This window comes from Ammodytes marinus (assembly GCF_949987685.1).
Source record: "Ammodytes marinus genome assembly, chromosome: 7".
Lineage (NCBI taxonomy): Eukaryota > Metazoa > Chordata > Actinopteri > Uranoscopiformes > Ammodytidae > Ammodytes > Ammodytes marinus.
The window spans coordinates 17,335,431-17,349,798 of NC_137211.1; the positions used below are offsets into that span (position 1 = coordinate 17,335,431).

The 14,368-nt window shown below is 41.5% G+C and overlaps 3 protein-coding genes across 3 annotated transcripts; 1 reads left to right on the forward strand and 2 right to left on the reverse strand.

Moving 5' to 3' along the window:
• The first annotated feature begins 230 nt into the window (after positions 1–230).
• Positions 231–2,121, forward strand: mrps25 (mitochondrial ribosomal protein S25). Its single transcript, XM_080031066.1, has 4 exons — positions 231–447; positions 1,177–1,283; positions 1,375–1,462; positions 1,592–2,121. The coding sequence occupies exons 1-4, from the start codon at positions 314–316 to the stop codon at positions 1,779–1,781; spliced, it is 519 nt and encodes a 172-aa protein (XP_079887192.1). The 5' UTR covers positions 231–313; the 3' UTR covers positions 1,782–2,121.
• Positions 2,122–2,209: 88 nt separating this feature from the next.
• On the reverse strand, positions 2,210–9,530 carry rbsn (rabenosyn, RAB effector). The gene is made up of 12 exons (XM_080031043.1): positions 9,443–9,530; positions 8,184–8,464; positions 7,549–7,683; positions 7,313–7,413; positions 7,140–7,185; positions 6,876–7,037; positions 6,475–6,746; positions 6,197–6,267; positions 5,996–6,082; positions 5,781–5,883; positions 5,584–5,688; positions 2,210–5,486 (listed from the first exon to the last, which is right to left on the reverse strand). Exons 2-12 carry the CDS (start codon positions 8,344–8,346, stop codon positions 4,353–4,355), a joined length of 2,379 nt encoding a protein of 792 aa, XP_079887169.1. The 5' UTR covers positions 8,347–8,464; positions 9,443–9,530; the 3' UTR covers positions 2,210–4,352.
• Positions 9,531–12,589: 3,059 nt separating this feature from the next.
• On the reverse strand, positions 12,590–13,859 carry trh (thyrotropin-releasing hormone; the record flags this gene model as incomplete). Its single annotated transcript, XM_080031064.1, has 2 exons — positions 12,590–13,215; positions 13,670–13,859. The coding sequence occupies 2 exons, from the start codon at positions 13,857–13,859 to the stop codon at positions 12,590–12,592; spliced, it is 816 nt and encodes a 271-aa protein (XP_079887190.1).
• Between the last annotated feature and the right edge of the window lie 509 nt (positions 13,860–14,368).

Genomic DNA, 14,368 nt, shown 5'->3' on the forward strand with positions numbered 1-14,368 from the left:
AAACATGTAATAGAAAATAGAATGTGCATGTAGCGTCTGTGCAGAATATTAACCATTGTATTGGAATAGTTTTATTTTAAATCTAATTTATTTCATGTCCTTGATATTTTATATATACAGTATATATATATGTGTGTGTGTGTGTGTGTGTGTGTGTGCCGAAAAAAATACAAACCAGCTACAAAGCATGGACCGACTCCCTACTACGTCATCAAAAAGCGCCTCTCCGTGTGTGCTGGCGTGACTCCGGAACTCGGGCTGCTTGGCTTTCAAATGGTATTGTTGTAAATATTAATCAAAGAAGGACTTCAACATGCCTATGAAAGGCAGGTTTCCGATCAGGAGGACTCTGGAGTATCTTCAGAAGGGCGACATCATCTTTAAGAACAGAGTGAAGATCATGACGGTGAACTACAACACACAGGGAGAGCTGAGCGACGGAGCAAGGTCAGAGCTACACCAGCAAGCACGACTGAAGAGAAAATGTGAAGGACTGCCATAATTCGTGTGTGTGAATGCAAGCTTCAGTTTCACATGATGATATTTTATAGTTGAACGTGGCCGGAGCATTTACTTCGAAAAGTGGCGTTAACGCATCGATTATATAGCTGTTAGGCCTACTGTTATTTCCATTATTGTCCATGATAACAAATAGCCTATTCATTTTCTTTCTCGAGATCGAACTATTTTGTTGTGTTGTTTGTTCTCTATAATATGCCCGAACATGTTAAACATGTCTAACACAATTTCTTACAGGGCTTGCACAGGTTTTTAAGTCCTAAAATGTATTGATTAAGTTAATCTATAACAAAAAAATGCATATTATTGATATTAAAATGTCTTACAAATCTAAGACATGGGAGAACCCAGAACGATTGAATGAATCGATCATGAGTAATGATCGATATAATTTTTCATTTCCCTTGTTTCCCATCAGAAAACTCACTTAAGCCAATGCTGCCTTGAAGACCTTTGCTATGACAGCTATGAGTTTTAATGAATGGTTGTGGCTAGTGTACATTATATTAAACACTGTTGGTCCTTTCAGAGCCACAAGGAAATGCTCAACATAGAATGTAATAATTGCTCAGCTTATGTTGAACTGTGCTGTTATTTAAAGACAGCCTTCTATGTGAATCTGCTCTTTAATTGTGTACCTTTCGCTGTGTTTTGCAGGAAGTTTGTGTTCTTCAATATTCCTCAGATTCAGTACAAAAACCCGTGGGTCCAAATAATGATGTTCAAAAATATGACCCCAGCGCCGTTCTTGAAGTTCTACCTTGGTGTGTATCCTTGCAATGCTGCTCGATTATTATCAATTGTTATTATAAAGCATAATTTGTTTCAAGCCAGGTTCATCTGTTTCTTTCACAGATGATGGGGAGCAGGTTCTGGTGGATGTGGAAGGGAAGGACCACAAAAACATTTCACAACGTGTGAAGACGATTTTGGGCAAATCAGAGTAAGACATTCAGATATATTGTGAATTAAGAGTGGGTCATCATCTAGGGACACAACTTGCCCTATATTTCACGTGTCTGCAGGAACCAGGTCACATATCAATGTATTTCTTTCACTCCCCTGTTAACAGAGAAGTGCTAAAAGCTGAGGCTCTGGCCAAGATGCAGGCCTCTAACCCGGCCAACTTTGGGCCAAAGAAGTACTGTCTGAGGGAGTGTATCTGTGAGGTGGAGGGCCAGGTGCCTTGTCCTGGCACAACGCCACTGCCCAAGGAGATGACGGGAAAATACCGTGCCCAGATGGCAGCGTCGCAGGAGTGAGAGGAGAGCCGAGCGCTTCATACTCACTGGACAATATTAAGGCATCGTGATGTTACGTTGGATTTTATACGATCACATAAAAGGACTACCACATGGCATTTTTGTCTGTAAATATTTGTAAGTAAATGGGTCCGATCATGCTGTGTGTGCATTGTGCGGTCATCACTGGCTGAGCTGAGACCCTCCAGTTCAACATTAAACAGCAGGAACCTACAAACTTGTTGTTTGGGCAGTCAGTACTATGGGTCCAGGTTGGAATAACTTGACTGTCACTCCTGGTGTTTGATCATGATGCGACCTGGTGGAAGAATCCATAGATCCAGATGCAATTAACTTTAAGCACAGTGTCACTACTGCAATTTGAACGTTAAAATAAAAACTAATTTGCCTGTGGCTGATGTTGTGGCTTCATGTATACATAACGTAACATCTTAATCCTGAGTCATAATAACCAACATTTATGAAAAGAAGGAAAAAACACACATTTACAGACATTATTTTTTAATTAGTGATGAGATTTCTCAGTTTATAAATTCAGGTCTGTGTTACTGCTTTAGATAGGTGTTGCCAAAATCCACTGCTCACACGTTAAGAAGCTCCTCGAGTTATTTGCACAGAGCAGTGTCACGTGTTTTGCTTTAAATCTTGTGCGGACGTCACAGATGACCATTGTGAATCAACAACCGACTGAAGAGAACTAATGGACATTCTAACTGACAGGAAAGCACAATGACAAATGAACATGTGTAAGTGATAATACTGGCTGGCATTAACATAGTGTTGATTTATCTGATGAAGAAGCTGTTGCTTTGACCAAAAAATGTAGCTAATTCCTTTGAACTCTGTTTGGTTGACTTAAACTTGCCGATGATGTGCTTTTGCAGATAGTGTTCAGTTTGTTCATAGTGAGTGTTGGTTGGATGATCTTTTGAATGGCCTTTTTAGATTGCAGAACAACTGCACTAATAACACGCTTTACATACATTTACCGACAGAGAGATTTTACCAGTTTGTCTAAATGTACAAAAAAAAGGAAGAAAACTTGGCCACTAGCTTGAGAAGAGAGAGAGAGAGATTAACAAAGCACTGCAAATATACGAACATATGAATCATGCTACCCAAGTGCTCAGTTGGATCAGTAGTGCCACCGTAAACAATAAGATCACATCCTTTTAGGGGTTGCACAGGAGGACATAGAGAACGTTTTGTTCATTTGGCGCCTCACGCTGGCATTTAAGATGCTTAAATAATGAAGCTTGAAATTGCCAGTGCCAACATGACATAGACAAGATACATATAGAAAAAATGAATGAACTGAATCCGTTTGAGTCAAACTTCCATCTGAACCATGCAGACATAGACAAACGTTACCACGTCCCTTTGAATCCAGTTTAACAGTAACAAACAACTTTAAGAACACATACTTGTTATTGATTAAAGATTAAAAGCTTTTTCTTGTGATAGAGCCATCACAGTCAGCATTAGTGACAGTTCACATAACAGAAGCAACAGGAATGGCTTGATTAAATGTCATGTGCCGCTAGTTTCCCTTGTAAGTCTCCTGTGACGCAAAGTGGTCACAGCCTCAGCATCGACGAAGGATGCGATTTGCATGAATTAATAAGTTGTTTAAGCCTTTGATTAAATTTTGATATATTTTATATAACAGTTTATTTACCAGTTTCCTTCAAACACTATGCTGCCCAAATATGGTCATACAAATTCTATTTTAATTTAATTCTCATTAAATAATCTGTTAGTGATTGTGCTCTTCATAGCCCAGTAATTTGTGGTTTGGTTCTTTGGTGTGAACGACAAGATTCTAATACTACTTTAAATTTAAGAGGAATTCAACCAATCAGCCATAGAGTTGCAGTGTAGGTAATGTAGGCACAAAGTTTTGAGAAACGAGGAATGCGGTTGAATAAAAAAGTTGATATTTCTGGTTCCACTGCATCAATTTTGATCTTGTCCAGAGTCGATAACTGGTCTCATATTGCAGTGCTGAATTGGTGTACTATTTTGGCAAAAAAGTCTTAGAAGATATATATTGTTCAACCATAGAATTTTAACGTGCATCTGTTGCTTTATGGCTCCCATTTGTTCACCCTTAGCCACAAAGACATTTTGAATTATGTTCATAGCCTCTTCCAGAGGTCCAAATCACACATCCTGACAGCAACACTAACTCTAAACTCAAACATTCATTTGAATGTCCCATAAAAAAAAATCTTCTAAGTGGCACCTTTCACTTATTTCGCATTCCATTGTTCGTGTTTGAACTGATGCAACAGGGTTAACAATCGTCAGCATCATGCCTGTACAAATACATTTTTAAATTCCACTGCTTAGAAACTGTGCATGCTGGGATATTCTCCAGCCCTCTGCGACCCTATGTGGGATTAGTGGTTTGGAAAGATGTTTGAAAGTGAAGGGAATCTTATCTTTTTTTAGGTGCAGCAGACCTCACCCAAATTAAACTCAGTGGGCTCATAAGTCATGTAAAGTGTGCTAGCCTTTTGCAGGCCTTGGTAAGTAGCAGGTAATAAGGGAGACGTTAACGGAAAGGTGTCAGTGCTTCTTCTTCTTCTGTCCCTGTAGGGTGTGCTGTAGCTCTCTGAGGTTCTCTGACAGCAGCTCCACCTCGTCCAGACGGCCGCTCAGCTTGGCGTCAAAGATGTAGGCCCTGATGTTGTCAATCTGCTGCAGCAGCAGTTCCTCCTCGATCATGTCCACATCAGGCAAAACCTGCTCATCGTTGTCTCCTTCGAAGGGGTTGGTGGAGACTCCTGGAGAGTTCCCGGAGGCCTCCAGGAAAGGGTTGCCTGTGTCTGTGTCGTCGCCCTCCTCCTCCTCAAAAGGGTTGCTAGGTGCAGCCTCTGCCTGTTTGTTCTCCCCCAAGTCTTCTTCTTCCTCATCGAATGGGTTGTATTCTTTCTTCCCATTGGCTTCTCCTTTGTGTTCCCTCTTTATGTCCTCGAAGAAGGGATTGGACGGATCCTCCTCAACGGGAGTCGACTCCTCATCCTGGAAAGGGTTGAGCGAGCTGCTGTTCTGTCCTTCAGCACCAGGGGGCGTCACGTGGCCCCCTAAGCTCCTCAGCCTGGGAGGGGACTCCTCCTCCTGGCCTGTGAGAGCAGGGAACGCTCGGACAGAGGACGGACTCCTCTCGGCTTTGGGAGTCAGGTCTTCCGCTGCGGTGTCTTCCTCTTCTTCTTCTTCCTGGAAGCCCCTTGCCGGACTGATATCCAGAGAGCTCTCCCAGGTGAATGACTGCTGGCCGGAGGAGCCCACAGCGGGGCCCCAGTGCTCTCTCTCCTCCCTTTCCCGGGCTTCCAGTCGATGGAACTCGCCCTGCTGCATGCTCTCCTCCCGGGCCAGCTTCTGGGAGAGGCTGATGGCCAGGCTGGTCTGCTGCTGGTCGTATTCGTCCTGCAGCTGACGCAGGTTCTCCTCCAACATGGCCACCTCGTCCGCCCTCTGGGCCTCCCGCGCCTGACGGAGGAATGACTGGATGTTCTCGATCTGCTGCAGTAAGGGGTCCTCCAGCTCCATGCGTATGCTGGCTGTGTCTGCGGAGGGCAACCAACCGCCGGCTTTGGTCATGCGTGGAACCCTGGGGGCCTGAGGCAGCTCCCCGTTGGTGCTGGGAGATGGACGAGTTCTCTCAGACTCCTGCCTTTTCTTCGAGGCCTCCTGGGATGCCTGTTCATCAGGGGGAAATGCATGAAGTATGAACATTAAGCAACTTGTTACGTTTGTGAAGAAAATCCACACATAAAGTATCAGCACAACATCTCACCAGTCTCTCTTGTTGGAGTCTCTTCTCTTGCTCCTCTTTCCTCTTTTCTTTCAGCTCTACATATTTTTCCTTAGTGGGTAAAGACATGAGACCTAACAGCTTCTCCTAAAACAGAGAGGACACAAACAATGGGTGAATTCCGGGAACGAAAGGATCCCAGCTCTCTTTCTGTAAAAGCACAGCTTGTCCTTCCTTACCTGGACAAACAGTGTGGCTGTATAGCGGATCATCTTCTGCAGCTGGAGGGCCTTTGGATTAACTGGTGTATCATCTTTTGTATTTAGTGTTAAAATCTTTTTACTGTGAAAAAAAAAACCAACAACTCTCATTTGATCTTTTACAAAAAAAGAAAAAAAATATAAAAGAAGACTTCAGTTCAATTTTGAAAAGGTCATTAAGGACAGACGTGTACCTCAGGGCATCGATTAGTTCGTAGTATTTCTGCACTTCCAGTCTCAGTCCACCAGCAGTGTCAAGGTTGTATGAAGTTTCTCCAGCACTGTGAAAGCATACGGCCATGGCAGTAAGCATCAGTCAATTAAATCAAAGATCCATAGATTATTTCTCACATCTGAAATGCTAGTTATATAACTACTTAGTAAATGGGTCTTACTTGAGCGACTCAGCCATTCTGATGTACTCTGGAGCCCTTTCATCCACCTTCTCCATGCACATCCTCAGCCTCTGACGGGAAGAGAAGGAAACCCCAAAAGAAAAAAAACACTCAACGGCAGGAAGGATACAACAGTGTAAACTCAAGTCAGCTTGAATAGAAAAATGTTGAAACGACTGCACTTCTAGTTGGAACAGAAGAAGTTGACATATAGTGAAATCTGTAGTGGTCATTTGATCCGTCATTTAAACTATGCGAGACAGTGTACATGAACCAACCTCGTAGAGTTTCACTATATCCGGCATGTGGTCCTTCTCTTCCAACTTCTGCTGTCTCTTGAGCAGTGTGTCCATACAGTGGTGACAGCAGCGGATCCTCTCGTCGTCCTTCTCCTCCAGCATGGAGGTGACGCTGCTCAGGCTGGTGATGCTGCCTCTCCTGGAGCCCATCCCGCTGCCGCCGCCACCACCGCCACCTGCTGGGGGGGACTGGGAATGCAGGGGGCTACCAGGCACACACAGGGCCTCTCGTGTCCCACTGATCAGCCTTTCTGTGAGACGGACAAAAAGGCACAAGCATGTCACGGCATTGAGACACGTTATGGGCAAAACTTGAATATCTACTAGATAATATCCCATGATTCTCTCTAGTTTTTGCAAGACGTGTTGTGCATACGTACGAGCCAAAGGTAAGGGGACATATTCCATGCACTTCCTACACATGATGGAGCCGCAGAGGCGACAGTGGTGCCGCCTGTTGCGGATGTTGAACTTGTTTCCACAGTCGGGACAGAACGGAACATCTGAGTCGTTCACCCATGACACCACTGACTTCTCAATGGCTACAAAAACGAGGGAAAAACTTGTTAATTATTCAAATTAAATCAATCCTATTTACATACACAGAGGGGTTAGATTTGTAATGAAAGCACAAGTGGACAAACCTCTGATTTTGGCAGCATCTGAGTTGACTCTGTCAAATGATGTTAACTGAAACGACAGTTTCCATGGTAAATGACTTGACCCAGTTGAGCCCATCTCAAGTGTAATTTCAACAACAGCGGGAAGAAAATGCAATGTGTTTCAGTTTTGATTTGCTATAGTTTTGGAAGCACACCTTTTCCAGTCTGATGATGAGCTTGTTGACCTCAATGACGTAGTGATCTATCCTGGCTGCCCGGTGCTTTTTAAAGAGGTCTAGGTGACTCCTGGCTGCTCCTGCATGAGTAAAGAAGAAAGGCAAGAGAGTTCAGCATGTGGTTGCTGCTTAAAGGCCTTCATAGTCGCTCCTATTAATCATTATCTAATCTAATGTATCAATCTTATGCAAATAATGAACTCTTTCAGGCTCACCTAGTTCCTGAGGCTCCCACATGTAGGGGTCCACTCCACCGTAATAGAAGGACTCATAACTGCCTGTATCCGGTCTGTCATCTCCGTCCCTTTTCAACAGCTTGTCTTTGGCTTTCTTCGCCTTCTGAACCAAACCTGTGCACAGAGAAAAGTTTAGGACACAACTATCTCCATGTGTAGAAAAGGCAAAGGATTTGTTGCACCCATTAGCAGACATTTGTGCATGCCTAGTCTTCAAGAACTTCCACTAATATCCAGTTTAATCATCAATCTGTACTACTAAATACAAATCAGAGAACCAACCCCTCTTGGATGCCTGTTTCCAACCTAAATTCCTTCTCTCTCCATTTCAGATTTCTAGTTCACCTACTGTCCCTCATTGAGGGAAGCTGCGGCAGAAAACGTTGCCAATTCATCCTGGCAACAATTCTCCCTGGTTTACCACTGCAGTGCCCTTATATCATATTGAAATTGTCCTTTCTCCTTTAACTGCCTGCCAAGGGACTGCCACAATGTCCTTCTTGCTACACTAAACACTACAGAGTCATTTTGTTTCTTTAGAGTAGAACATGAAAACACTAAAATGATTTTTCCGGCTGCAAGCTTCTTCCATTAGTACAATAAACGGGCCTCACTTTTGAGCTGTCCCCTAACATGGCGGTCCTCCCCAGAGTGTTCCTCTTCGTAGTGGTCTTGGAGTTGGTAGAATGACTGAAGGTCCTTCAGGCACAGTGGGCAAAGAAAGCCCTCCTTCACTTCACCTGGGCCCTCAAAGGGTTGTGGATAGCTGGAGGCCATAACAGTTTTCGGCTGTGTTGTCGGAAAAAATATGCAAGGTGGGAGATTCTTGCTGCGGTCCACATGTCACGGGGTGTGCAACCCACCCCATAGTAGCTCCATCATGCCAGACGGTATCCTGGGAAATGGAGGAGCAGACCAAAAAGCAGACTGAGAATGCATATATTTTTTCATATCCATCCATTAAATACAAGATATTTGGGGGGATTCAAATGTGTACTAAAATACCCCAAACATCCACCACACATTTAAACAAGGATTCTGGTTGGAACCACAGTCCTTCATCTATTCAAACTTAGTATAGCATAATTTGCTGCATTGACACAATGTGATTTTTAAGTGATCGAAACACGTGAATCAGGAGTATCAGGACAGCAAACAGCAATAACTTACAAAGACTCTAAATGAGAGATGATTGCAATGTTGAAAATCAATTACTTGGAATAAAAGAACAGAATTGGGGTTATTACATCTGTACAGACTTGTCTAATTATCGTGTAATATTGAGTGAAGCAAAATATTAAATTGATGACAGCTTGTCTTACACCCACAACTGCTTGTCCTATAGAAATCATAGCTAACAATGTAAGGTTACTGCAGAGATGTGTATGAGTTGCACAATTTTTACACTTGAACCATTTTCACATTGATTACAGTGATTTAACCTCACATATGTTTTCCTGATCTCATGTAATTTAGAATTAAACTAAATTTGTTATGTTTAGCCTATTTTTAACAGATAACATTAGAGTTAAAAAACCCAACGCGCTTATATCCAATCCACGCAGTTAGGGTAATACAAACCTCACTGGACAGTAGATATTTACTTTAAGAGCAATATTTTATTTGATGGGCAATATTTGCATGTTAACTATACAAAGGCTAAGGTTATCATTTTTAAATTGGGGCTAACGTTAGCCGCAGTTACACCGAACAGAGAATGTATCGTTAGCTGGAGGATGCTAACAGTAGTAGGTCTGGCTTTCTTTAGCCATCGTTCCTTCAGTCTCTTTAAGATAATAAAAACAATATACTTCATACCTCGCAGAAATAAAAACTCTTCAACCAATCAACACGATGGGTAATTTATACTTACAAATTAATCAGTGTGGTTGACAGTTCTTTTTTGACAGCTCGACAACAGCAGCTGCAGCAGAAGCAGCCCTGCTTGGTCATGTGATTAGCATCCAGCCTGTACGGAAACTCAAGAGGGACAAACGACACGAAAAAACAAACGACCCCAGCTAGACTGACCTCAGCCTTCACAACACTGGACCACATTGCAAGTAAACATTTGCCATTGTGGCACGTTTTGGCTTGATATGGTCTTAATGAACGTCCATTTTTAAAAAGTCTCGTTATTAGTTGCAGTTCCCATAAAACCAATTAGCCAGTTTCTGCACTCCACACTGTCCTTGCTTTTTTACTGGTCTCTACTGGCCCTGTTTTCCCTATTTATGTGGTAGGCTTAACCACGTGTTTCTTGTCTGTAGGCTTCCTTTCTTTGATATTTGTATCTTTAATACAACTTTCATCTGGGGATGAATAATGTAAAGTAAGGTAGGCCTACAGTATCTAGGCCTGTGTCCTTCTGTCTGTGTATCTGTCTGTCTGTCATTTTATTTGCTGTGAAATTCATTATATTTTACATTAGTGAAAAAAAGAAAGAAAAAATAATCAATCAGATTTCCTGTAGACCTATGTATGTGTAGCCTATGTCTATGGATCTATTGATGATTTCCAATGAGGATAAGGTTGTGTCCAATTCTCAGTCTGCAACTTAGGTCCTCTACTTCGTACCATATCAATGCTACTTCATTTCAGATTGCTTGTAGATGTCCTCTTTTTTATTTTGTAATCCAAATACAACAGTGGCCTACTCTTGCCACTGAGTCACTTTTGATGTATTTTTCTATACACTAGACTAGAGGCTTGTCCACTCTAATTATAAAAGTCCTATATCCATTATGACAGTTTCTTTCTGGATCACTCCCTCTGCCAGATCTTTTGTTTCCAGGGTTACCTGGCTGTGCTGGGAACCAAATTAATGTGAGATATGTCCCTTGATATAGTATTATTGGTGATGATAACTGGCTGTAGGCCTAATGCCTACTTGTCCTAATGCCATAGTGTCATTGTGTTTTTTCCTATTGTTTTTTATTCATTTATTTTGTCTTCTGTCTAGCCTATGGGCTACATATGAATGATCCAGGCTTTCGGCCTCGTTGAAAAATTAACAGAAGCAGTTCATACTGCTCAAAAGTTTAGCATGACTGTTGTCGTGCACTTGGTGTATGCTCAATGTGTTGGAATGATGTCCATGGTTGGTGTGCAAAGCGGAAAACTTCCCCAGGTGTATCAGCTCCACAGTGTGTCAATTGGTTTGGGACAGTTTTATTAATTGCATATTTGTTCTATAGGCTATATGCAATACAACATGACTGGAAATGTTAAGACCCTCAAGGTGGACACTGCATCATTAAGCCTGAGGCATGTGGCGTAGAATGGCCCTATGTCAAAATCTAGTTTAAATGCACACAATGTGGCAGGAGAGAGAAGTCAGTGGTGGACCAGAGCTCATGTGTGCCCCAGGGCCCCTTGCACGTTAGTCAGTCACGGGAAAATTAAAGTATAATTGGTGAGACTTTTTTACTGGTTCACTATCTGACGGGTCAGAACTATTAATATGAGGTATCAAACAATGAATACATGTATAGGAATGAATCATTCTTAATGATGTTTAATGTTAAATAATTTATTTACAGTTTTATCTGATTATTTTATTTTTTTATTTGTGATATCCTGGTTACTTTAAAAAAATCTTCTCAACTTGTTTAAATGAAATGTATAAAAGTATAAATATCACTCTTGGGTTAAACTGCTCAAAACTCAAATCCAAACTGTGGCCGTTAACAATGATCAGGGATAGCAGGCATACTTTCTTCATTTAAAAGGCTGAGAAATCATTGAGCTGTGTGTTTTTGTGTCATACTTTTCACAGAAATGTTCTATACAGATATTTTTAAACACAGCAGGATCTAAATATATAAGAAACCCCATAGCCACACAATATTGAACTATGTTGCCTTCTGTCCTTAAAGTCTACAAATGATAAGTGCATGAAATAATGTGGATCTGATATTGTTCTTCCTTCTGTTAGTTAATGTGCATTTATTTTCGTTCTTAATGGTGTGTCAATCCAGTGGGGCTGAAAGTCATGTGTGTGTGTGTTCGTGTGTGTGTGTGTGTGTGTGTGTGTGTGTGTGTGTGTGTAGTGGAGCATCTCTACCATTAAATCTCCATCTCCTGATGTGCTTGTCTTGATGAATCATTTGCATATTGATATGGCCTGTGGACAGCTGCTCCCATGGCTCTGATGGAATGAGCCCAATTAAACGGAGAACAGGGTTATCTTACACAGTCTGTCTAGTGTAGAGTTGCATAAATCACCTTAGATAAGGCAGGGTACCCGCTTTGTCAAACAAACTGATCAGAGTTGGTTTGAATAACCCGTTTATTAGGGACTGAAGCAAGCCATACATTTTTACCAATGCGTTTTATTGTTCAACAAAAACATTGGTGGTTGACTTTAAGGCAAATATAGCTTTTTAATTTACAACATTAGGTTAAATAAACTTAATCCATGCAGTGATGTGTAGAAAAATAATCCATGACACATTTTATTTGCTGTGATATTCATTATATTTTACATAAGTAAAAGAAAAAAGGACGAAACGTAAATCAATCAGTTAAGTGATCTTCTGTGCATAACTCAACGTTAGCCGCTTCGATGTATCGTATTTCCAGCATGTGCTGCACTGACAAGCGTGTGGTGCCTCACAGAGGCAACATCGCAAATGCCAGTAGACTAATGCATTCGTTCTTGGACCTGATTTTAACATACAAAACAAATTAAAGGAATAATGAATAAATAAGGATAATTATAATAATAATAATAATAATAATACATTGATAAAGTTCAACATAGTTCAAGAACTCTTATGAAAAACCTTATATACAGCGATAATGTCGGTTTGGAGATCAATTACGCACAAGCTCTCCAAAGAGACAAATAGCAGGTACATGTTTTGCGACGATGATACAGGAACTGTATGCCAAAGTAAAACTGTTGCACAAAAGGTTAAATGATGTGAATCCTTAATAATTCACCGTGGACACTTCCTTTTAACACACTTATTGGTTTACAATACAGCAGTAAACGCACCCCGGATTCTGTTTTAACCTACTCTCCTTCCACTAAATCCTCCTCGGGCGCAAACCTTTTACCCGGGTGTTGTCTCTTCTCCTCGGCGTGACTCTTGTTAATGTTGTCTAAAAAGTCGAGCAACAAACTATTCTTGCTACAACTCGTAGGGTCCAATACATCACACGGACTGTTTGTTCCCAAATCCGGACTGGAGGTATCCCAAAACCGTTTGCCTGGGTGTTGACGCTTTTCCAAATCAGCGAGGTCTTCGTCTCCATCTGCCTCTTCATCCCAGTCCCCATCATAGGCGTCCTCCTCCTCTTGATAGCGCTTACCTGGGTGCTGGCGTTTGCTGTGCAGCACCAGGTAACGTTTTCCCGGGTGCTGTCGTTTTGAAAGTTCACTCAGGAACATGACGGGGTTGTCAGAAAAGTGTCCCATCGTGGAGCGCTTCCCCGGGTGCTGTCTCTTCTGGAACTCCATGAAGGAGTGCATTTCATCTTCGCGTTTGCCCGGGTGCTGTCTCTTTTGAACATCCGTGTACTGTTCATCCTCGTCTTCTTCTCTCCGCCCCGGATGCTGCCGCTTTTCAAAGTCCTCGCTGTATCTTTTGCCGGGATGCTGTCGTTTTGTCATCCATTCTGTCTGAGCGGAAGGTCCCTCTGGAGAAAGGAAAACACAATTTAGATGACTTCAAGTTGCCTAAAATCTACAATAAAAAGTGGTTCCCCATCTTGTCTCCGCCGCGCGTAAATTTGGCACAAATTAGTATAAATGGTGGTCCATTTGCGTCATATTAAAGTGGAAGCCGATTTTCTTTAATTTTCTTGTTTTAAAACATTATTTCCATCGTTATTTGTAATGGTTTCTATTTATGTATAATAATCCAACTAGAATAACCTTCCATAACGTAAAAAAAACATTAGGCTATAACATGTTGGCACTTCAAGACTTCTAAGACTTCATTTTACCCTAATATCCTGAAATCTATATCATGGTTGTGGGAAATTAAATCCAATGACAGTTTTGAATTTGAAATTTCAAGCCCTATATTGCATTAAAACAATCATTCCTGTGTCGCCTGTTAATATGATCCAAGACGGACACTTTACGCACCGTTTCTGCCGTCCTCATCCTGCATCTTTTTGAGAATGGACCGTATCAGGAGGCTCTCTGCTCTCTGTAGTATGATGTTGTCTATGGTCATTCGGTCCGTCTCATCCTCAGCGGGGGGACCCTGCGCTCCACACACAGTCAAGTTGCAGACCACGAGAGAAGCCAAGATGAGCAGACATGTCGACTTCATGATAAGTGGAATTAGTTGGTGGTCTGTTGAAGAAATAGATTATGGTCGATGGGAAATATGTTGTAAAGATAACATTCACTGTAAACTCTCTAAACGTGTGGTTAAGGCACATTACTCACATTGTTTCACATATTTGATTCAATATCGAGAATCAAAAATAAGATTAAGAGATATTTTATCCAGCGAAAATTGCAACTCCTTTCAACCCTTTAAAGCGCATTGCTTGTTGTCATTCGGATTTGTTACAAGTTCTTAAACAAGTCAAAAAAAATCCTAAAACAAGTCAACATTGTCCATATAGGAAACAAATGTAATAATTTCACTGTTGCAACTGCATCATTTAAACTTGTTATACAGTTTTACATTTCATGCTGTCGTAAAATAAAAATAAAATAAAATGACCAATACATGTACGATGAAGCCAAAACATTAACAGAAAAGGTAGAAATATTTACTTTTCATGAGGTTGTATTCTGAAGTGCGCCAGACTCACCTAGGAAGTATCCAAG